The sequence below is a fragment of the Manis javanica genome, chromosome 7, assembly GCF_040802235.1.
Source record: "Manis javanica isolate MJ-LG chromosome 7, MJ_LKY, whole genome shotgun sequence".
In the NCBI taxonomy this organism is placed as follows: Eukaryota; Metazoa; Chordata; class Mammalia; order Pholidota; family Manidae; genus Manis; species Manis javanica.
Window position 1 is genome coordinate 80946254 of NC_133162.1, and position 24888 is coordinate 80971141.

Genomic DNA, 24888 nt, shown 5'->3' on the forward strand with positions numbered 1-24888 from the left:
CCCCTCTAGGAGACCTGGTAGATATGGCATTTAAAGTTTTTCATGCCCGAGAGGACGAGAGGGAGAGGAGGTCAGCTGCTCGAATGGCAGAACAGACTCGCGCCATAACAGCTGCCCTGCGGCCGGCTCGTGGAAATCATCAGGGTGTCCCTGAAGATCGACTTGAACCTCCGGGCCCTTGCTTTTGGTGCGGTGAAGGGCACTAGGCATGGAAGTGCCCCAACCAACCACATAGACCGACCAGACTGTGCCCCAGCTGTGGTAAGCGAGGTCATTGGAAAGTAGACTGTCCACTAGGGGGTGGTCCTCCTCTGGCGGCAAAGCCCCGTGGGGAGTAGACGCCCTTGAAGGACTACCCTTCAGACCTGCTGGGCATCCTCAAAGATTGAAGACACCTGGACTCAGATACCCCAATCACCCTTGCCAAGCCCAGGGCCAAGCTATGAGTAGCGAGTAAGCCCATCTCCTTCTTGGTGGACACGGGGACTACCTACTCTGTTCTCCCCTCCTTTAAAAAGCCTTTATACCCTGCCAAAGTCTCCGTAGTTGGAGTCATGGGAAGCCCCCGCCCCAAGCCTTTAGAGATGGGCCCAGTAACCTGCACCTTTCAAAGCATCCCGTTTACCCATTCCTTTCTAGTCATGCCTTCCTGTCCTACCCCTCTGTTAGGATGGGATCTGCTCTATAAGTTAGGAGCCTCTATTTCCCTCCCACCTTTTGAACACTTAGGTTCCCTCATTGCTTTAGTCCATGAGAGAGGATTGGACGACAGAAACCTGAGTCTCCCAACTCCCTGGACTGCTTTCAGTCGAGTCGTGTGGGACACTTTCACCCCTGTGGTGGCAGCCCACCACACCCTGGTTTTAATATGCCTTAAAAACCCATCCCACTTCCCTTCTCAGCCTCAACTTCCTATTTTGCAGGCTCACAGAAGGGGACTACAGCCTATTGTTAATTGTCTGCTCTCGCAGGGGCTTTTAGTGCTGACTAACTCTCTATGCAATACTCCCATCTTGCTGGTAAAAAAGCCTTCTGGAGCATATCACCTCATTCAAGACCTCTGAATAATTAACAAGGCTGTTATTCCCTTACACCCAGTGGTGCCTGACCCACTCTCCTGTTTCAAGTCCCTTCTGCTACCTCTCATTTTACTGTACTAGACCTTAAAGATGCCTTTTTCACTATACCTTTCCACTCAGACTCACAGCTGCTATTTGCCTTCACGTGGGAAGACCCTGACACCTGTCAATCTAGACAATTGACCTGGACAGTTCTGCCTCAAGGTCTTAGAGATAGCCCCCATCTTTTTGGACAGGCCCTGGCAGAAGACCTCTTACAACATCCAACAGGAGAGAGTACTCTCCTCCAATATGTGATGATCTTTTACTTTGCAGCCCCTCAAAGGAGGCCTCAGTTCTAGACACCACATCCCTTCTTAATTTCCTGGCTCTACCCCAGGTTACATACCTTGGGCTAACTCTAACTCCCACCACTAAAGCCCTAACAGCAGACCTAGCAGCTGCAATTAAAGCTCTCTTGCCACCTACTTCAGGACCCGAGATACTATCCTTTCTAGGATTAGTGGGGTTTTTCAGACACTGGGTGCCTAACTTTGCCCTTCTGGCCAGACTGCTTTATGCAGCTGCCACGGAGACTCCTACTGGGCCACTGACTTCACCCAACAAGGTGGTTTCTGCTTTCAATCAGTTGTGGGATGTGTTGCTTTCATCCCCCCCATTGATGCTCCCTGACTTAACTAAGCCCTTTACCCTATATACAGCAGAGAGGGCAGGAGTGGCAACCGGAGTGCTGGTACAGCCAGTGGGGCCAGGGTACTGTCCCATTGCCTTTCTCTCCAAACAGTTAGATACCACCACCATGGGGTGGCAACCTTGCCTCTGAGCCCTAGCAGCTGTGGGAAGTCTGGCCTGAGAAGCCCTGAAATTAACCCTCCAACAGCCCATTACTGTGTATTCCCCACACCGGTTACAAGATTTTCTGAGTCATAAATCCCTGCCTTCCTTGAGTCCTTCAAGGGTACAAAAATTCCATCTTATATTCATTGAACACCCACAGGTAACCCTACAAGTCTCTCCACCCCTTAACCTAGCCTCCTTCTTTCCCATCAGTGATCAGGAAGATCAGCCCACTCATCCCTGTGTAGAAGTTGTAGAGGCTTTTAGGAAACCTAGAGAGGGCCTACAAGACTGGCCCTCAAAGACCCTGACTTAACTTTTATCGTGGATGGAAGTTCGGTGAAGGGGAGTGATGGGGTGCGAAGGACGGCCCATGCAGTGGTGACTCTGTCTCAGGTAATAGAAGCAAACCTACTCCCATCAGGGACCACCTCCCAGAAAGCCGAGTTAGTGGCTCTTACCTGCGCATTACAGCTGGCAGCTGGGAAGAGGGCCACAATTTATACTGACTCTAAATATGCCTTCCTAATTACACACACTCATGCTGTGATTTGGAAGGAAAGGGGCTTCCTTACCACTAAGGGAAACCCAATCATGAATGGCAGGACTATCAGCCACCTGCTACAGGCCCTACAGGACCCCAAGGAGGTGGCCATTGTGCATTGTAAGGGACATCAGACTGGAAACGATCCAGTAACCAGCAGTAATGCATTGGCAGACACCACGGCCTGACAGTTAACATCCAGGTCTAGCCAACCCTCTGTGCTGTTTCTTCCCCCTCTCTGTGGCCCCAATACCCCGATGACAAATGGTGACTGCTTCTACATCAAAAGGGGATATTGGGAAACCAGAGATAGATATACCTCGGGGGATGAATTGCCCTCCCCCAAGTCCAAGGCAGAGATACCATATCCAAAATTCATCAGTTTTTACACATTGGGCCGGAGGCCATGCACCTGTTTCTTTCCCTCATATTTGCCCCTTATGTTCTCCACAAGGCCATAGATCAGGTGCACCAGACCTGCACTACTTGTCATCGCGTCTCATCTCAAAGTGCTCTGAAGACCCAGATAGCCCTCCACCAGATGAGAGGAACAATCCCTGGACAGGACTGGCAGGTTGATTTCACCCATATACCTAAGCATAAAAAGCTCCAGTATTTACTAGTTCTGGTTGATAGCTTTTCAGGGTAGATTGAAGCCTTCCCCATCAGCCAGGAAACAGCTTCGGTAGTAGCACAGATATTGGTAGCACATATCATCCCCCGTTTTGGTCTGCCTACCTTGCTATGGTCAGACAACGGGCCTGCTTTAGTCTCTCGGGTCATTCAGCTAACAGCTGAGGTTCTCAATATCACCTAGAACCTCCATATACCCTATCACCCCCAATCGTTGGGTAAGGTCAAAAGAGCTAACAGTCTCTTAAAGGACCAACTAACTAAGCTGTCTCTAGAGGTAAAGCTCTCGTGGCCCGGTCTTCTCCCCATTGCTCTGGCTCGGTTGCATGCTGCCCCCCGGGGACTGGCTAAACTAAGCGCATTTGAGCTGATGTATGGCAGGCCCTTCTTACTAAACACAGGCCTGCCCGCTACCTCTCCTCCTTTAGCCTCCTACCTTCCTTACTTTACACTGTTGAGACATCTTCTCAGAGAACACGCAGACCAGCTCCTACCCCAACCTACATCATCCAACAACCCAGGAGACGTAGTGATCATTTAGCCAAGAGATGAAGTACTCCTAAAAGAACTCCAGCCAAAATCCCTCCAACTCCGCTAGACAGGGCCTTATACAGTAATCCTCACTATGCCCTCAGCAGTCAAACTACACGGGCATTCTTCCTGGTATCACCTTTCTAGGCTCAAACAGGTGCCCAGACCCAATGATTGAGTGTCTTGTGAGGTGAGTCCTCTTAAGTTGCAGGTTAGTCGTGCTAAGTGCGACTAGCCAGATTAACAGCCCAGTAGTCTCCAGGCAGAGTTACTCTGCATAGAAGTTTAAGCTCTAACTCACTCTTCACAGAATCAAAAACTGAGAAGTAGACACCCAAAGTTGCCCACGTGTGAGTTCTCAAGCCCTGATTCAAATACTGGTACACACAAACATCTTAAACACTTTCTCAAACCCTATACTATGCTTTCTGTATAACCAAATCTCTCATACATGTATTTTCCAGTCCTACATGTACAGGAAATGTCATCCTGAATTAAACATATGTAGAGTTCATGCAGTAGAGCCCACAGCAAGAAGAGTTTCTGACAACATGTTCTTCAGACTACAAGATAAGCTATACATTGCCATTAGTGACCCATGAGACCCATGCTGAGATAAAGGTGTACAGGGCAAGATATACGATAGTTACCAAGCCGCCCCACAGAGCACAGTATACATCAAGAGAGAATAGACCACTGTAAATCCCACTCTCATCGATGTTCTAAACACTTAGGCACAGGTATCAAGTAATATTCTAAAAACACAACAGGCACTAAAACAAAAGATTCAGTGAGACCCCTACCCCCACTCCCTATGACCAGCAGCAGCACCACTTTCCTGGGCCCGAGTCATTAGAGAAACAGTGTGGTTTCTTAATGCTTCACATATCCTCAGCAATGTGTTCAATTGTTTCCTCTGCGCCTCCCTCCAACGCCCCCCAGTGGCAGCAGTTCCTGTTAGTTTTTTCCAGGCTCAACCAGTAAACTCCTCTGAAAAAGACTGCAGCCTCCCTCTAAGTGAGATACCAATGTAGAAAAAGAGTTTTAAGCCCGAAGCTCGACATAGGTCTGGGGCCACCAGAAAACAGTGTGAAAAACTATCATCCCCACTGACCTGCTACCTGACCCAGTGTTCCACCATCTCGGAAGTGTCAATGGGAAGCCAATGCCAATGACGGGTAACCGTGGACACTCCAATCTCCCTTCAAGGAGGCAGGTTTTTCTAGTGCAATAACACCCTTACCCAGTGTATCAGCAGCACCATGGTAGGGCCCGCTTTTCAGTGATGCTAGTTCCCCAATTGACGTCATACAACAAACCTGAGGTAAAGCAGGCACTAGACGGATGGTCTATGTATCTGGGAGCTAGGCAAAAGAGGGCTGTCTTCCTACCCTTACTAGTAGGAGTTAAGTCTGGTCAATGCAGTAGCTGCAGCCACCACAGGGGCAGGAGCGTTAGGCCATAGCCTAGTCAGCTCTCAAAGTCTCGCAAGTCAACTGGCAGCATTAGATGATAGAGCGAGCCTGACCCTGGGAGAAACCTCAACCTCTCTTATTTCCCTTCAGCAGCAGCTTACTTCCCTTGCCCAAGTCACCCTTCAAAATAGGTGGGCTGTAAATCTGCTTACTGCAGAAAAGGGTGGAATCTGCATTTTCTTGCAGGAAGAATGCTGCTACTATATCAATGAATCTGGGGTCGTGGAACAAAGTGTTAAAAAATTACAAGAACTACAAAAAGATCTTCACAAAACATGAGTACCTGAAGGCGGCCCTTATGGGTGGTTTCAGTCCCCCATAATGGCCTGGCTAATACCTCTGCTGGGCCCCTTAATAATAGTTTGTGGTTTACTCTTAATTGCCCCATGTGTTTTCAAGCTCCTTCAACAGCGCATGGCAGAAATTTCACACACAAAAGTTAATGAACTGTTGCACAAGTACTCGCCCCTCCTGACTGAGCCTCCTCCGGCCGTCAACCAGCCTTAAACACCCCCCAATGACGCCCCTTGTCAGCCGGAAATAGCCAGATTGAGTTGTTGTCCATTATGACCAAAAGGCTGGAATGTAAGGCTGGAGGCTCCAGGGGAAGGGGTGAGCCTGCTGGACAAGCTCAGGCCTCACCAAACAAGGCAAAGAGACTAACAGGTTCCAGTCTGACAACATTCCAGAGTCTGATCAGATAAACATTCCTAACTAGAGCCCTCCCCCAAGCTAGAAGAGTAGTGGTAACTTTCCAGTACCTGACTAAAGGCCAATGAGAGACCCTCCACATACCCTAGGTGAGCCAATCCTCGCGCCACTGTATACCTTTGCTCTCCCTCCCCCTACCTTCTTTAAAAACTTGCTGCCTGCCCTACTGGGCGTGACTTCCCCAGCCTCCATTTCCATAGACTGGGGAACCTCGCCCAGGGTGTTCAAATAAACTGCCTGGCCCTTTGTTGCCTCTCTTTGTCCGCTTATTTCAGTTGGAATTTATTGAAATTTATCTTACAATTAATACCATCTGGAGGTAGAAAAATATTTTTCATTTACACACTTAGACACACAGATTGAGACGTAATGACTACAGTTAGCAACACTTTTCATAAAAGAACATACACACAGACAAACTGACACAAAGATTTGAGTTACTAATATTCAATTGCCTTCTTTCTTTTTAGCTTATTTGATTAAAAGTATCTCAGTTTTAAAGAACACATTCTAAGGGTAAGCAGTTTACATAACTAGGTTAAGGTTTAGACTGACCCCAGATGAACAGGGTGGGTGTAAGCTCAGTACTGATAGGGACTGTGTGTGTCTAGGGGGATGGAAATGAAATGCAAGTACAATTCTAGCACCAGTTATTTAAAGCCAGGCTGTATTGCAGAAGATAGATTTCTTCCATTTCAGGGAGTCTAGTTTAAAAACCTCCCAATTTTTGAGGATAATGATAAACCCAATAAGTAGAATAGATTCCCACCAAAATAATTTAGAAAACTAGTTCCATATTGTGGTTGTTCATGGGACTTTTGATTATTTTCTTTCCCTGCGTTAAAATAAATTTAGCTTAATAACCTTATAATATTGTATACTTTTCTCAGGGGCCAAGCCTCTCCATTAGAGAGTTTGTACTGAGGCCAGGCTTGTGTGCAGAAGATAAAGCACTTCTTTTTCAGGGTCTGGGGATCAAATTGCTCCCAGTTCTTCAGAAAGCATGTCAGAGGGGTGCCTGGCTTTAAGAGGAAGCTCCCATCTGGAAGAGAGAGAAACACAGGTGTGCAACACCTAGTCGGCCTTTTCTCTGTGAGGGCATCTCCTCAACCTTGGAGTCTGGGTAACAGTGGTCAATCACCTCCTCTGCCAGGCCCACTGGACTTAACCACTGCTTACCAGCATGGCCTGTACCTTGCCTTGATTTCCCTCTTGCCTTCCCACTAAGCAAGAGTTGCTTCAGAGCCCTGGATCTTGTGGGAATCTCAGTATACTCTTACTTTAAACCTTCTGGGAGTCCTGATCCAGACCCTGTTTCTCTGCACAGGCTTTAGCATAGCACACTCTGGATCATTCCTTGAGAGCCCCCTGCCTGTTTAATAAGGGCAGGGACTGTGTGACCTCTCACTGACAAAGCCTTAGTCAGAGTCACAAGCCTGTTTTGATTCTCTGGGGGCTGCAGAAAAGGAAAAGCCATAGCCTCAGGATGACTGCCTCTAAGAGAATAAAGCCGTTTACATGTTGGGCTCAAGGTTTCAGCTTGACTACTTCACAGACTTAATTTACATTACACAGGAGAAAGTGGTACAGGCCTAAGAGGTCTGCTTTGAATGAGGAGCAGGGGAACTTTTTCCAAGGCCAGAGATAAAATTCAGAGAGAGGCTGCCATGGATAGTTACTGGGGATGTCTATACTCTTAAACAATTTCTGCCACTCCCTGGGGATTATCCTGCTAGTCATCCACTGTAAGAAATCTGATCTGTGAGACAAGAGGTCAGGGGTCTTCTGCAACTCTCGCTGCGTCTGTGAGACAAGAGGTCAGGGGTCTTCTGCAACTCTCGCATACGCAGCAGCCTAGTGGGAGGTTCACTCAGTGCCATGGGATTAATAGGCCAAAGCTGAGATCCAGGACTACTGTCTACCAGTCTGGTCTGCCCTTGGAGTCTGCAGATTAGGATAGGAAAGTAGGAAATCGGCTCAGCCACTCACCAACATTCCCATCTGGAGGCGGGGGATCAAGGAGCAGCAGACACTGGGAAACCTTTCACCCAAGAATTAAGACTGGTAGCCGATGCTAATTGTCTTTTAAGTGACTAGCAGGTGCCCAGACACATTTTATGAGATAAAGAGTACGGCATTTAGTCAGGAATAAGATCAATCTCTTACCTTGCAATGGTGGGCATTGGGTTCCGTGAAAATGATGAAGTTAGAAGAGAGTTAGGGACACCCCCTGCCTCACTCAGAGGCCAGGGCGGCCGGAAGAAGCAGGCTGGAAGTCAGAGACAGAGACAGAGAGACACTCATGGATACCCAGTGGGTAGTCAGGGTCTGATTCCAGACATGCAGACCTTTGAGAGGCCGCTGAAGTGTAGCCTCAGCCTAGACTCTCGCAGTTGTCCACGGCTTTCCTCAGTCCCTCGCATCTGAGGAGATGCCTCTGAAAGGGAATCCTGGCCTCCACTCAGCTGATATTCCCGGCTCCCAAGAGAGCTGGGGGATCCACTGAGGGAGACGCAGGGGAACCTGTCGCTTGAGACTTTGAGATCGGCAGCCAGGCTAGTCCCACTTAAGTGGCTGATGGGCGCCCCATGTGTGCCATAGATGGCTTCCTTCTATAAGGACAGCAAAAGAAAAGGCAGGCCTGGATGCCGATACTCACCTCCAAAGTTATCCCGGACGAGCCCCCAAAAATGCTGGGGTTCTTATTTGGCTTCTTATTGGGGAGTCGAAGAATGAACTTAGCAAACACAAGGTAGGAGAGCCAGGGAGAGGCTTTTATTTAGAGCTGAAGTGAGAGGACAGAGCTCCCAGCTCACACCAGGAGGGGACAAGAGAGCCCTGTGCACATAATTTTGACAAATTGTAGGGCTGTTTAACATTCCTTGAGGAAGTACTTTCCACTGGAATCTTTCTGAAAGAGCTTGTAAATTTAAGGAGGGTACAGTAAAAGCAAATTTTTCCCTGCCAAAGCTAAAGGAATAGTAAAAAAACAATCTTTAAGATCAATGATAGCCATGTCCCAGTCTTTCAGAATCATAACTGGAGAAGGGAGGCCTTGTTGTAAAGGTCGCATAGGTTTAAGGACTGCATTAATTTGTCTAAAGTCATCTAAGAGTCTCCATTTTCCAGACTTCTTTTTATAACAAATACAGGGGAATTCCACGGACTTGTGGAGAATTCTAATCTATTCAACTGAAGCTGTTCTTGAACTAATGTGTGTAAGGCTGCCAGTTTTTCTTTATTGAGGGGCCACTGATCCACCCAAACAGGAACAGGGATAATGTTTCCCTGTTTGTGGGCCTTTTTGAAATCTCTTAATACATTAGTCCAATCAGCTTGTCTGAGGGTTCCTTGTGGGGGCAACCAGTAACAATGTTTTTTGATATATTGGTTAAGCTGAGCAAAATCTTTTTTAGCAATTTTCACTCCTAAAGTTTTTAGGAGGGCACCGAGTAGTTTTAAGCAATTCTCCAGTTAATCTGCTTTAGTTTCATGTAGGACCATTATAGTGTCCATGATGTCTCCTCTCCATCCTGTCCCTACGTATGCTTTCCAGGGAGTCTTACTGGATCGATGATCTTCAGGAGCTTCCCCACCCTGAGCTTCAGGTCCCTGTTTGGGCACCACTTGTCAGCTTCCTGCTGCCTCTGACCTGCAGATTTGGAGAGAATGTGATGAAATGCTGAAGATCTGAAAGGACCAGCCAGGGGCCTCAAAGCATAGCAGCACAAGAGTAATGCCAAAGAGGCACTCCTCGTATTTATTGAGCAAGTGAACTTAAACACTTTAAGAATTCTGTGTACAGGGTTCATCATAAAATTATCTGACCTTGAGTCTAGCTCTAGGGCGTGACGCTCCTCAAGAATACCAAAACCACGGGAGGGCGGTCATGTCACAGGACCTGTTTTGGCTCTAATCATTCTGTTTTTGATCACGCTTGAAGAGTTGTAGGAAAAATAATCAAGTCATATGTATTTGTACATTTGATTTCTATTCTACTTGATTTATATATTAATCCCATTAATCCCACACTAGGCATTGAGTCTGAAGGGTATCAGGAAGGGCGAAGGCATGGCGACCACTTAGTCTGTGTCATCGCCTGCCTCCACTTCCTCAGCCCTTCTGGGCCTCCATCAGGGGTCTTCCTTGTCCCTTTCTGTATTAGGAACAACCTGGAGCTGGGCCAACTTCATTCTTTGCTGAACCATGCCCCCCATTTGTCACTGCACTAGGCCGAGTTGGGTATTTAATTCTTTAAGGCAGCTGATAACAGATGGAGAGGGTATATTGAATCATCTTGGGAAGCTTGTAAGAAGACCATCCTCCTCATAGTTTTAATTCTGTATCAGAATCACTTATTCCCTCTAATCTCCCTTCTGAGAAAACAGAGCCTCAGTTTAGGCAACTTGCTGTCAGTAACTAGTGTGAAGCCCGGATTCTACTCTGGGACCCTGCTATCAGAGCCCATGCTCACATAACCACAGTCATTCCCTAGTGCTGGCTGTACACAGTTTCCTCGTACCACATTGCGAGGGCCATGAATATTGCGTCTCAGAGGACAGAAACAGTGTAAAAGATAGCTTCCTAGTCTTTAGCTTCCCCAACCTAACATATATTGAATGCCTACTTACCAGACATTAAATAGGTGTAAGACAGATTCTCCAGCCCAAGGGATTCCAAAGTGAAGCACTAGCAGAAGCTAAGCGCCCAGGATGCCCTCGCAGAACTACCCGAGGAGGCATCAAACGTATCGCTATCTTCCGTCTTCTGTGGAACAAAGTGGAGAGTGACTTAAACAAGAGAATAGCGAGTGAACAAGCACTTGATTAGAATGTGAAAGGAAAAGTCACTGCAGAGGTTTACCAGGGGAGGAATTATTTGAGATGGGCCTTAAGCAGTGAGGATTTAAAATAGGCAAATGCAGGAGTAAACAACCAGAGCATGTGTGCTGAGGCGTGATAGACATCACAGAGGTTCAGCCCAACAGGCCAGACAGCGGCAATGATTCTGAGCTAGAACCCAACACAGCGTGCAATGGTCAACAAAAATCAATATGGAATGTGAGGCATTTCTCTCAAGTGAGAAGCCATTCTTACCAACCACGTGAAGATTGGGAATTCGGGGATGATGGAGTTGAGTGTACAGAAGTTCTCAGATGTGAGACTGCACAGAATCCCTCCTTTTCTCTTCAACATTCTTCTGTATCTTAAACCATTTCTATTGCTTCCCAAGGCTGAAATCAGCAATTACATTTACTTTACATGGATTGTCTCTAAAAAACACAAGGAATTTAATCATCACAGCAGTCCTGTGAGAGACTATCTCCTGGCCTCACATGACAGAAGCAGCAGTGCCAGGCTCAACTTCACTGAGCCTTGGCCAAGATGACCCAGACTGTCCATCTTGAGCTTAGGCTCACCTGGCTCCACAGGACTCAGCAGGTCCCACCCTCACCAGGACTTTGTCAAGGCACATGTGCTTCCAGCTTCTCCCTTTTAATGTGTTCTGAGTCTACCCCTCTTCTTTCTCAAGACATTATCACAATTCTTTAGATTTCCTGCCAACTTTTCAAAAGTACTTTTTACTACTGCTTTCCCACTCATTCAGTCCTTGGGGATCCAAACTATGCCCCACCTGTCCAGGTGATTCTTAAAAAACTTACACGTTACACCCAACAGGAATCCCTAACCTTTTCCTCTGTCCACAGTGACACTAATGAGAGTGGTGCAAAGGCCATGCAATGAATGTCACAGTCCTCCCTGGGAACAAGACCACAGGACTAGGGAGGTCTACAGGCAGTTAGAGAGCAATTCCTTTCCTCCCACACTGAACATTAAGTTGCAAGCTGATGCATACGTGACATCTGTTCTGTCATGGACTCTTCAAATAGGAATACATCTGGGATGTACAAACTGGAAAATGTGTGAGATGTCTTTTCCCTGCACAACCCCCAGTGTGCTGCCTAGTTACTAGGGCTCAAAACCTTCCCTAAGCCCCAAATGTGGATCTTGGTAACTTTGCCCATGTAATGGCAGCCAGAGTCCCCTTTTCCATCCTCACTGCACAAAAAGGATCTCACCTCTCTCAACTGAGTATTTTTGGCTTCCCAGTCACCAACCTCCAGTCCAACCAGACTTGTACCCACTGTCAGTGACCCTCCTAAAACAAAAGTCTGGCCATACTACTACTCTTTCTCACAAACTACGAGTTCCTACTGCCTTTAAAATGAGGACAATTTCTCCAAAATTTCAATTCCATTCAACTTTTCAGTCTTGTCTCTCATTTATTGTATTCTCTTCATGTACCCATAACCCGTGCCAGGCCACTCCTCATTCCTTGCCCGTGCATGCACTTTTGAACCTCCTAGGCTTTCCCTTAGCCTGGGAATACCCTTCCTCCCCAAACCTTCCTTCTACCGAGGCTCAGAAAATACCCCCTTGGCCAAACCTCTCTTTCCCTTTAATTAATCCCTCCGGTCCCTTCAGCATGATCTGTGTTCCTCTAAGCATCTCAGTCAGGCTGACTCATCTCTTCACTCCTTGCTTCCAACACTGGGTTTTACACACATACGCATTCATTCATTGAAGAAATCAAATGTTAGAGGCCTAACATTTACAAAATATTTGGAGTATCATTAATTTCAAATGAAGTCATAAGAGTTGTGTATTAGCTGTGAAAACCAAAAAAATGTAAACTACAAGTATCAGCACAAACCCATTTCCATTTCCATACATCAGTGGACCCCTAAGGAACTATACCAAATAAATGTAGGGCCTAGATTAACAAGGCTGAACCACTCCACTTTTTTGGTGTCACTGGGGTATTATTATGACTGGGTGGAAATCAAATTAACACTTCGCCATCTGCTCCTATCACCCCGTCTGTCAGCAGAGGCTTCATCAATGACTGCGATGAAGCAGAGTGCTCTTGTGGTTTCAGGTTTCAAAACCTCCGCACCTGCTAATGGAGCAGCAGTGGTCAGGGAAAGACCTGCCCCCAGCTTGTCCTCTCAGAGCAGGGGAGTGGGAGTGCAGGCGGGGCAGGGACAGCAGGAGGACGAGGGTTATTTGGAGCAAGAGCTGGCAAGATGGAGGATTGCCATCATACAGAGGATGGATGTTAAGCAGTGAATGACCAGGTACCCACATAGTAGCCTTCCCAGTGTAGGCAGAATATATGCATGGCAGAAGCCAGAAACACACTCAAAGCTAATCTCATTTGTTTTGATACAGATCCATTTTAGATATTATTTTTGCAAAGCAGCCATGATGCCTGCGCTCTCATACAGGTCACCAAGAACTAGGTTAAGGGCATTGAAGACAATTTCTTTTAAAGTTGCTCCAGTGATTTCAAAAAGAAAACTCAAGGCTAGATAAACTAGAAAACCAGCAACAGGTAAGGCTCTTCACAACCTGTATAAAATCCAAGCCTAAGAACCCAGTCCTAGGATTACCCTTTTTGTTCCAACCCACAGTAAATCTTAAAACTACCCAGAACAACTCTTTACCACAAGTGTGTGTTGTTTTCAATGAAAAAAACTCTTATTTTCATAATTTTCATACCACTGTTTTCTTTTTTATTTAAAATATTATAACCAGTTAACATACTAGATGACATGGTTTACACTCCAGGGGTGCATGTTTCATGACCAGGGTGCAGGTGAGTCAACCACAACAAGTACCTCAGCATTCCCTACAAAGTGCCCCGTTTCATTTTGCCTAAAGGAGAGGAGAGAGAACGGAACACAGGGAAGGAAGAGGAATGAAGAAGGAGTGGCATCGTACAGGGATAAAACTGTCAATTATCATACTTAGGTTTCAGGTTTTAGAACCTGCTGAACAGGATAAACTGTAATGAGAAAATAGATGTCACAGTCCAGGCAGACAGCTAGTTCAGTTTAACTTCATCATTCAGGTAAAAGATTAACAGCTTCTCAAAAATATACCAAATATTGGGCCTACAAAAGTAATTTATTTCTTTGTAAAATTTACTAAGATTTATTCTTTTTGTAAAATGTAAAGAATGGACTGATATCACAAGCAGGTTTCTACTTACAAAAACTGACAGTAATCATGTCCGACGAGCACATCTAACACAATTATCTGAGATACAGTGACAGATTTTACACGTGTCTCTCTCTTACTGAAGCAGTATTTTACATACTGGTATTGTGTCAACATTGGCTATAAAGTTTTTAACACACATAGTTCACACTCAGTTCTAAGAGCTAACAGTAAGGGCAACAGCTTACTTGGGAAAGCATAGAAAATTAGTGTGAGGTAGTTCAATAAAAGCCTAGTTTAATTTGTATGTTATTGTGAGAATAGAACATTGTTCAAAACTAATCCACAGGTAATATTCAAAGTTACAGTAACAAGAATCTAAGCCAGAAGTGGCCAGAAATTTTTACTCTTACTAGACTCTCCTTATAAGAGCACTTAACGAAGAGCAGTTTGCAATTAATTAGGACTTTTGTTTTCCTTACAAGTTTTCTAATTTACCCCAAACTATGCATTTCTGCTTCAATGCCCTTAACTCTTCATCTTTCTTCCTATTAAGGAAAATTTTCCTCTGATTCAGGAAAAACCTAAGAGAGATCTGTAGAAACACAATGTATACTAAAATGTAAAGCATACAGAGGCAACATTTAAGAGGGTTGTTAATGACAGAACAGTGGTGTCTGGTTTTTCTACAGGTAAGAGAAGTTTACTGGGGTCACAGGGCTTCATGCATTGACTCTACAGCTAATGTGTGACTAATGAACAACACTCACAGACAAATTACAACAGTATTTTTGGAAACAGACTATGTTTTTACCTCAAAATGTTGTACAGGCATATGCCTAGGCAACACTGAGTAGTTAAGTCTTCACTTGTGTAGCACATAGGGCCAACAGTGTAAACCACGTCTTATCTGTAACCCCGAAAACAGCTTCACTTGCCCGCTTCTGATTTCACCATCAGACACTGATGTCCTCTTCACCTTCATCTTTTTAGACAACACAGCAGGATTAGATGGAACAGAATACCGAAAAGGCCTTGCATACAATCAAGCTTCTTGGTACTGTGAAAGGGTGTGTGTGGCAGCCTTCTCATTTAAGAGGCTGACATTTCTCTTAGTGCAATCTGGTGTGAGGCACTGTGCCTTTACCAGCTTGGAAGAGTGCATACCAGGAACAAACCACAGCTGACAGTATGCGACAAAATGAGAATTGTTCAGGAAACAGTATGAAAGAGTTGAGATGCTGTTTATATATATTATAATTAAGCAATCCCAACAACACATTTTACAAATGGTCACTACACATTAGATGGCAACAAAATACTAACCAGGAAGAAGTATGCAGGAAGAATTAGTGTCTCCTTCCTAACCTACAAAGTTGAGTCAACAATCTTAGTCAAAATAATTTTCTGACAGTTAAGATGACAGGCATGTTAAGTATGCAAAATTAAAAAAACAAAGTTATAAGCTTGGTGGCTTTATATAAGTACTGCTTGACAGAAATCTTATTTGTAACTTCTCTTTAATATAGACCCCACAAATGTTTAAGATGTTCTAAAGGTTCAAAAAGCTTCTAAACTAAAAAGAGCCAGTAACATGTTTAACTTCACAGATTTAAGAGAAGAGGGAAAGTTGTACTTAGATATTACATTTAAAAAATCTAGGGCACACAACATTTAATGAACAGACATTGTTTTCAGGAATGAATTTGTTAAGTAGTTTAGTCTACATTAACTAATAAGTTAGTTTTCTCTAAATAAACTGAGAACAAGCTGGTTGGCAAGAGGGAGCTAGCATTTAAAACAAATTATACAGCAGGAACACCTTGTTTTCCTTACTTAACCAAGATCTGTTATCAATAGACATGGCTTTTATAAAATATGGGAAACTTCTGAAAATATGTCAATTGTTAAAGTGCAATAGTGAAATAATCCTAGAGAAAATAAAGCTAATTAACTGTCAAATTAACATAAGCTAAGGACACATTTCATGCTCAAATCTCTGCTGAAATCGTAAATCCAACCATTTCTACATTTCAAGAGGTGTTATAGTCTCAAATTCTAATTTGCCTAATAAATGCGCCATGTTGTATGAGTAGAAAAGAGATTGATAAAAAGGCCGACAACTTCAAAAGAGGCTAAAAATCAAGACTTTATATCATCAAAAACACACTTGATATTTCAAAGCATATAAAAAGCTAATGTACTTTAATCCTATATATTGCACATTAACAATGACCTAAAATACCTTACTCAAAAGGAATTTTGCCCTAAGTATATGAACAACATGCCAAGCAAACTTTCAGACACTGTGTGCTGAGCTGTACCAGTACTTGCTCCTGTTGGTCATTAATTTCAGTGGACTTTCTGCCTAGAACCTTGTCACTTCTGTAAGTATGCTTTTCCCGTTCATTACACGAACTCCCTCTTGTTCCCAAAATAATAAAAGGTGCCTAAGGTATTACAATGTATTTCAGAGATCATGAGACTTCAATGATATTTTACTTAAGAACAATCCAGTTGTAGAGAAATAATTCTGCAGATATAAAATGTAAACAGGTAACATACACACATACACTTGTCAGGAGCAGCACCATTCTTACACTACTCAACATCCACATTGCATGTTTTATTGGAAATCAGGTCTAAAAAACAAAAAGACTCAGACTGAGTAATGACCACTTCTGCCTGCTCTGCTCAATGTGAAGAAACACACCTTAGAAAATGACACCTTATATATGGCTGTGTGCTACTATTTTCAGATGAACGGTATATTGCTCATTTAATACATCACCGTCAGAAACCTAAGTAAGCTTTGGAACCTCCTGATAGCTAGTATAAGTATGATGATACTACAGGGAAAATCAAATGGCCAGAAACACCTTGAGAACTGTGCTCAACTGACTGACACTAGAATAGGAAACTGGATAGGTCCTAGCGCCCAATGCTGCAGTAAAGGGAAAGACTAGACTCCAGATGATTGCTGGGACCTACAGCCTGAGTACATTAACTTAGTATATACAAAAACAGGCTCATAGCTAGTACAAGCGAACCATTTGTTTATTTGCATCGAAATGTATTATTCATGAAGTATCCTCTTGACTTTAGGTGATCATAAGCTTTGAGCCACAAATTTTCAGAAAACACCATGTTCTCTTTACTTTTGGTTGAGTGGAATGGGGGTATACAGTAGGATGGTGGTAGACGCCCAGCATCTTTGAAGACATGCTCTGAGTTACTCAGCCATTTAGGTGGTGGCCTTTTGCCAAAATTCATTTGGGGTTACCTACGAACTGTTGTAACTAAATTAGGATGGCCAAGTAGCAAATATCGGAGGTTTTTTAACACGTTCATCACTTACAGTAGTTATTCCTGAATATAACTGGTTACAGGTTATTTTCCCTCATTCCTCTGGGGTTATTTCATTGATAAGTACATGACCCTGAAGGATAGTATCATGAACAAAAACATCTGAAATAAATTCTAATAAAAAAAAACTATAAAAATCTTAAATAATTCATGATATAGGCAAGTCACCACATAATAGATGCTTTGATAAACAAAATCTTACAAATTTTAGTAAAAAAAATAAATCAGCAGCATAAGATAAAGCAAATATTCAAAAATTTTAAAACATGATAAAATAATTAGGTTTACATTATAGTTAATTACAGCAAAAATACAATTCAGTTTTGTTGCTGTTTTAAAACAACTTAAGTTTTAAATTACATCACTTGAAATAAAAAAAAATAAACTACAAAATGAATTCTACATTTTTGAAAAATCACTCAAAAATAAGACCACTGAATTGTTTTGAAAGTAGTTCTATCAATGACTAAACAACTCCCCATCCCTCCCGCCACCCGCCCCAAGGCCCAAGTAGTCATCTGCAGCAGCCCAGAGGTCCAGCTGATGCTTCGAGACTGCTGTCTGTATCTGAGGCCAAAGTCGGGTCTGTTGACATTGAAGACACATCATTGGCAGATGATGCTGATGATGGGCGCTGAGAGCCGCTGGTCACTGCTGCACCTGCGCTATGAGAAACAGAGTGGCACATCAGTTGCAGACAGAGTCGCAGGCCCAGCTACTTGTGCTGTACTGATTCCCATCAGTGGTCAATGTTTCTCTTGGCTTTAAAAGGCCCACTAAAAATGAACACAAGTGATATTCAATACAATGCTAATTTACAAACTCTTCCATTCCAATTTATGAAGTGAAGATTCTGAAAATGTCTGGAAACCTGGAATCTGGTCCTTTCCCCAAATTTGCTTTTCAGTTTGGGTCAGGAACTCTTAAGTCCAAGCCACATTTAAAAATAATTAAGATTAATGAATTGGCTTCAGGTCGTGTGTGAATAATATTAATACATGTAAAATTACCTATTGCATTTTGTTGAAAACAGGTTCTCAAAGGGATGTATGACTCCATAAGTTTTAACTTTATTTAAAGTTACTGACCTAATACAAAATGATTTATGATGTCTTCTCACTGTGAAGTCCAAACAATACTTCTAGTACATCTTGTTTTAAAGCAAAAGCCAAGACAAAGACTAAAATGATTTTAATTGGAAGGGTCTGTAGTTCAACTGTTCCAGTTTAGCTGAGGGTCACTCAAGGGCCCTAAATAAACTCATGTCTTGTTATTTCCAGTCTAATGAATACTTGAAAAATGCAAACATGGACTTATTAAATAGATTAAATGGGGAGAGACTGTTTTCTTTACCAAAAGTATAGCCTAACAAGCATTTCCTCAATTTAAAAAATAGGAATACTTAACCTATAGAAAAATCCTTTTAGGAGGGTTGGGTCAGGAAGGTGGAGGGAATGATACTGGTGGGGAGATGGGGAGTATGTTAAAGGTGATTCATGCACTAAGCAAGTATTATCGAACTACATGATTACAAAATAAGGGTCATTCCAAATTTGAGTATGTTAAATAATGCAAGTTATACAAAAGTTTTTAAGAACACATTCATGGAATAAAGATGATCATTTCCAAATGAGTAATAAGTAGAATTTCTAGGGGTGAGTTTCAGGTGCTCAATGATGCTAAAACTAAAGCAGGTTGAAAACCTATGCTTCAGAACCCAGCATCTCACTGGTTGAAATTATCCACCCACTCTTATCTAATGACAAACAATAAAACACTTTAATATGAAAGGTCCTCTAAGAGCTTGCCTTCAAATGCAACCAGGTAAGAGCCAAGGAAATGGGAAGAGGCAAATCTTTTGGGCTCTGGGGAGGGCACTGGAAGACAAAAAAGAATAGAACTACAAGGGCCAGAGCAGGTGGTGGGAAATGAGATGGGAAAGTAAAGCAGACTGAGCACTCCAGGCCTGAGAGATGGGACAACAGGAGAAATGTGAGGACCTTCTAGACCTGAGAAAGGCCCATTAGGTTCCCAGAAAGACTGAGAGGAAGATACTATACTTTCTAAAGTTCAATCCACATGACATTATAGAAGGCTTCTGTTCTGACTAAAGAGTATCATGGCTAGCTTCAAACATCTGCACTAAAATGTTCAAATCATAAAAGGGTTCCACAAATATATTTTTCCATGACTCTATTTTTTATCCAAATTTCACTTAGTCCAAATTTTCTTCATAAAAAAACTGTCAAATGCATAATTAGCTATTAACTTTTTAATCTGAAAATCAAATACCTAAGAAAAGAAAAATACTTGTTTTTCTCTGAACTTTAAAGCAATCTAGTAAATTTTTAAATATATGAAAAGCAGTAATATGGAAAATCTTTAATGTCAGTCATCTGGGTCATTTCCCTCTCTCAGGTTAGTCTCTACGCACTTAAAGGCATGTAAAATTTTCATATTAGCCAAACCAAAATAAAGATAGGAAGGCAATTCAGTGGGCAAAATAATACATTTCATTTTTAAAAATCAAATCAAAATGGTGTTGTGATTATCTGACATTTTGATTTGCCAAAGACTATTTCTTCTGTTTTTGCATATAATCAAGAACTGAATATTTTTATAACAGCTTCATTTACTAAAAGTCTTCTCTACATGCTGTTTAACTGAGAACCCAGAAAATGTCTAGAAACCTGCAGTCCTATCCTTTCCACTGACTTACTTTGTAACCATATTCAAGTGTTGTCCAGCATCCAAATTCTTCACTTAGTAAGAACAAATAACACTGCTCTATCTCATTAGATAATTAGGCTTACTCAAACATTTGACATTTAGAATGTGCCATTCACTATCATAGTATGCTAAAATATAAATACATGTTTATGTCAATGTAAAGCTAATTAACTCAGCCATTGAAGTATTTATAAATAGCTTTTGTTCAGTTAAACTGTAGGTAAAAGCTGTTGAAACCAATTTATATTTTCCACAAGATCTATATTATAATTTAGAAGGTTGCATTTCTGACCAAGGATTTAAAAAGCAAAAAAATTAAAAAAACTAAAAATGTCACAGGAAACCACAAAAATTATTTAAACAAATATATGTTTATGGTACAACAAAATGGGCACCTGAAACTTGTGGTCAAAAAAAAAATCTTACCCATAAACAACATACTAGATGTGATATCTAATTGTTTTCTGAGACTGTAGACAAGTTTTAGAAGGATGATTAAAATGGCATAGTTTTACTCGATTTCAAGACCTATCGGCAGCTTGAAACACTAGTCAGTCTTTAAGGGTCAGTTCAAATTTCATCTCTTCCACAAAACTGTCCTAACCTCCAAAGACAGAGCCTCTGCTATCAGCCAGAGCTCACATGGGATGCTAGAAAAACTATGTCCTCTTAAGTTACTGATAAACATGGCTTCAAGTATTAGCTTTTCTACATAATAGATTTGTAATCTTACATCATTTAATTTTTCTGAACTTTAATTTCCTCATCTGTAAAATGCATAATAACCCCTTCCTTGGGACCTGGGGGTTGATTGAAATAAAGCACATAAACCACAGGGTCTGTCATATAGTATGTACTTAATATGCACGTGTTAACTATCATTAATTTTTCTGCTTAATTCTTTATGCTTTTACAAGTATTAACATTAAATAAAAGATGAGCTTATGATAAAAGAAAATGTTTAACTTCTGCAAACCAGTTTCCTCTTAGGACATTTTCTAATGGAAGTTTTAATGTTACAGATTTAGTTCAACAAATCAAAAATACCTAAGTGAGAAAGATCGTAATTTGGTATCACACATATCAATTTTTTTAATGAAGCCTTAGTTATTTATCTAAACAGTTAAACTCATAGAAAAGTAAGTATGTTGAATTGCAAGAAATTTCTTCTTTAAGACAATGCCAGTAAAAAAAAAGACTTACATTTCTATTCTTCAATGAAATGTTAGTATCTTAGAAAAAGATGTGCATTTTTTATAAAGTCAGTTATCAATATTTTAGTATGGTGTAAAATATCAGTGTACCAGTGCTTTCAGATTTAACCACCCAAATTGTATTCCTTATACTTATTAAACTTTGAATAATGGTAGTAGATATGGAAAAAGGTGCAGGTTTCTTCACTGGGATTTACAAGATGTAAACTGTAATCTTAACCAAGCTTATATTGTAACCAACCTAAGGGAGAGGGTTGCCCCCGTATAACTCCATTCTTGGTTCTCTCCTCCAAGTCCATAACTTCTTTGTATATCAGTTCTGAAAAAGAGGTGAACAAAAACCAACTTTTCAATTCATGAGAGCCAATCTCACATGGCATGTATGTTCTGAGTAGAAGAATTTTACATGCATTACGTACTTTGAATAGTGTCCTTACAACAGCAGAGTGTCCATAAATATCAGCCTAAGAGTCAAAGGTGTTAACAATTTCTTGATCCTGAACCACAAATTATATTGAAAGAAACGACATCTTTGCTATAACTACTGTCCCTAAAGTTGGATTAAGGATAGAGCAAGGTAAAGGCTTTATTTTTTCTATTCCACCAGCACTTTGTATTACACCGTATCATACCACAGATCATTCTGTACTATGGACAAATGACTGTTTAATTCTGTCTCAATGAAGGCTTGAATCACATTTGTGTCATTAGCTTATATTTCCTGAGCCCTGATATAGTACCTGATACACTTTAGGTGCTTACCTAGGTATCTGTTGAAAGACTGAAATGTAAGAGTGTATGGAACTTCTTTAATTAGAATGGAATATATTTTTATTAAAGAAAAAGAAACAGGTACCTACACTTCAACTCCTCATGAGATGAAGCATGACATGCTATCATTGCCAAGATTTCTCCATGGGAACTGTGTGCTCTTACTAGGCTTCTAGACAGTGGACGGACTGCTGTAAGGACTGTTCCAGCTGGAGAGAGAGAACTGGGGCTGCCCTGCCAGTCTATGTGCCTCCTGCCCTGTATTACTCTAAATGATCCTGATGTCAAGTATAGTGTGCCTTGTGAGACTGAACATCTACTTAAGAAGAGCCTTCCTTTTGGTGGATACTACATTGACAATACTCATCTTCTTCTTTGGGTCATCGAATCCTTTGAGAATTACATAAAAGCAATAAACCCTCTTCTGAGAAAAATGTACAAGCAAGAAATGTTGCACAGAATTTCAGGAGTCTGCAATCCCTTAAACTTCTGATGATAATCTCTGGTTACAGGGTATGACAACATTTATGTTGGTAGTAAGGTAAAATAAGTGGATATGTTGGGACAAATATAAGCTAGACACACCTAAGTTTGCTTGCTAAGGTAGCCTTCTTGGGTTTAGAAGAACAGAAAGTCTAGCTAGAGGAAAGAATGGAAGATGCTTTTCTTTAAAGAAACAAAAGGAATGATAAACATTGTACACAGTAGGATTAAAAAGGGAGAGATAGAAAACGAGTACCCCTTTGTGAAAAGGGATTAAGGCAGAAGAACCTTTTTAAAAACTAATTAAGAGTACTAGCTAGGAGAAGTAATCTGTAGTTAATGGCTGTGGTAATGGACTTTTCTGTTATGATGCTAAACTCTTGAGAAGATCTTGAAAAAGGCAACGTGTGGGTAATTAACTTCATTGCACTTGAGGCTAGGAGAAAAATATACAGAATAAAAGTAAACATGTCTAAAAGCAATAAAAAATCCCAGACACATCCTTCCACAAACAAAAAGGCTATGTTTCACTAACTTGAAGATGCATTTCTTTCACAGTTTATTATTTCTGAAATTGGGTTGCATCTTATAATCAATGGAGCAGTGTAACTAAGCAGCATTTTATTTTTCTAAGTGGTACACAATGGTGTATTTTACAATTGGTGGCCTATTCAGAATGTAAGAAATACTGTAAATGTCTATTGTAAATGTAGTGATATATAAAAATATCAGGTGGATATTGTAATATGTATGCTGGTCCACAGTTATATCCTTGTATATTACTTATTACATATACAGATACACTAGGTTCTACTCAATTCTATGAATCTTGTGGGCTCTACAGAGTCTAACTACATGTCTCTCAGAGTCAACTCAGAGAAGATTAAACTCTGGTTATTCCTATGAAAAAAGAGTCAACTTCAAGCCTCCCTGATAAATTTATAGATGGATTACCTGTGCAAGTTTACACCTCTCCAGTCCCTTTTGCCTTCCTAGAATTTAAGCACTTTGCTGTTAATAACATGTTGTCTGTCTCCATTTTCTGATCAAGTAAAAAAAAGGGGTCAAGTGACTTACCTAAAGAGTCACATAGCTACAAAAATGGTCAAAACACTCAATGACAAAAACACAAATAGAGGTAAGCAAGCTCTAAAAATTACCTGGCCCAAAGGTCCCAGGGAATCTTTTAAAGAAAGAAAACTTTTAACATCTCCATGATTGTCACAGCATTATCAATGTTCACATTCACAGAATAAAACTACTATATATAAGACTTGCAAAAATTAATAACTCATTCATTCTGTAGGTGAGGGTAGGGGTAAAACAGACATTTTCTTTATGATGCTGATAGACATGTAAACTGCTAAAATTTCTTTGGAGAGTACTTTGGAAATACACTTGACCCATGAACAACTGCAGAGGTCAGGACCACCTACTCCCTTTGCAATTGAAAAGTCCACATATAATTTTTGACTCCCCCAAACTTAACTACTAATAGCCTATTGTTGACTAGAAACTTTACTAATAACATAAAGAGTCAATTAACGTATATTCTGTATATGTATTATATACTGTATTCCTACAATAAAGCTAGAGAAAGGAAAATCTTTTTTTTCAAATTGTCACAAATCTCCAAAAAAATCTTCCAATATTTATTGAAAAAAGTCTGTGAATAAGTGGACCTGTGCAGTTCAAACCCATGTTGCTCAAGGGTCAACTATAATTGAAAAATATTCTTCAGCCCAGCAAATCTTATAGGATTTTCCTTAAAGGCATGTTCTCACATGTTCACAAGAATATTGCAGAATTGTCTGTGACAACAGACTGAACACAACACAAATGCTTGTCAAGGGGATGAATACAGAAATTGTGACCCAGCCATACAGCAGAACACAAATCATTTATTAAACTAAATGAGCCAGATATATGGAACAAGATAAAATAACTTCTAAGATACATTACTAGAGCAACAAAATAAATGTGCACAGTATACAACCATTTGTGATTAAAACAGTGGGAGGGAAGGGGAGACAACAGACATATGTTTGTGTATTGTAGACTATAGAGGAACATAACCTTCCAGAAAGCACTAATGTGTCTGCCTGGAGTGGGGAACATGAAAGATTAGGATTAAATCAGGAAGAACAGGAGACATTTTCTACTTTTGTAAAAATACTAATAATCATATTACCAAATAATCAGTTATGAGAAAGAGAAAATATTTTCAATTCCCCTAACACAATGAAAAAATCAACACAAACACCAGAAGCACTTTCCATTTCATCTTTAATAATCTGATTATTGTCACCTTTCCACTCTTCTATCGTGTGCTCTCTTTCATCTAACTGCTTGTCAGGGATCTTTGGTGGTGGCTGAAAGACACAAGGCGACCGTGACTGAGTCAGCTTACTGGAAGTAGATGAATTCTTTATGATTATACATTAATCAGACAGAAAGCTTGTAAAAATACAATCATTAGCCCAAGACTGATTAATCACCAACCTTTATGTA

The 24888-nt window shown here is 41.3% G+C and overlaps 1 protein-coding gene and 1 long non-coding RNA gene across 8 annotated transcripts in view; both read right to left on the minus strand.

Moving 5' to 3' along the window:
* Positions 1-8563: 8563 nt before the first annotated feature.
* On the minus strand, positions 8564-10434 carry LOC140850449 (uncharacterized). The gene is made up of 2 exons (XR_012133302.1): positions 9639-10434; positions 8564-9462 (listed from the first exon to the last, which is right to left on the minus strand). It is a non-coding gene; the product is annotated as an uncharacterized lncRNA (long non-coding RNA).
* Positions 10435-15481: 5047 nt separating this feature from the next.
* The window catches only part of MAPK8 (mitogen-activated protein kinase 8), a 158953-nt gene continuing 149546 nt past the window's right edge, over positions 15482-24888 (minus strand). For 5 of the 7 annotated variants that reach the window (XM_036999254.2, XM_036999249.2, XM_036999250.2 and 2 more), the window contains 3 exons: positions 24686-24749; positions 21365-21442; positions 15482-17839 (listed from right to left, as the gene is read on the minus strand). In XM_036999254.2, the coding sequence (XP_036855149.1) occupies positions 17694-17839; positions 21365-21442; positions 24686-24749 (288 nt within the window). In that variant the 3' untranslated portion in view covers positions 15482-17693. Of the gene's footprint in view, positions 17845-21364; positions 21443-21920; positions 24750-24888 lie in introns of those variants that run through there. The other 2 variants (XM_036999256.2, XM_036999255.2) reach the window with 2 other exon arrangements.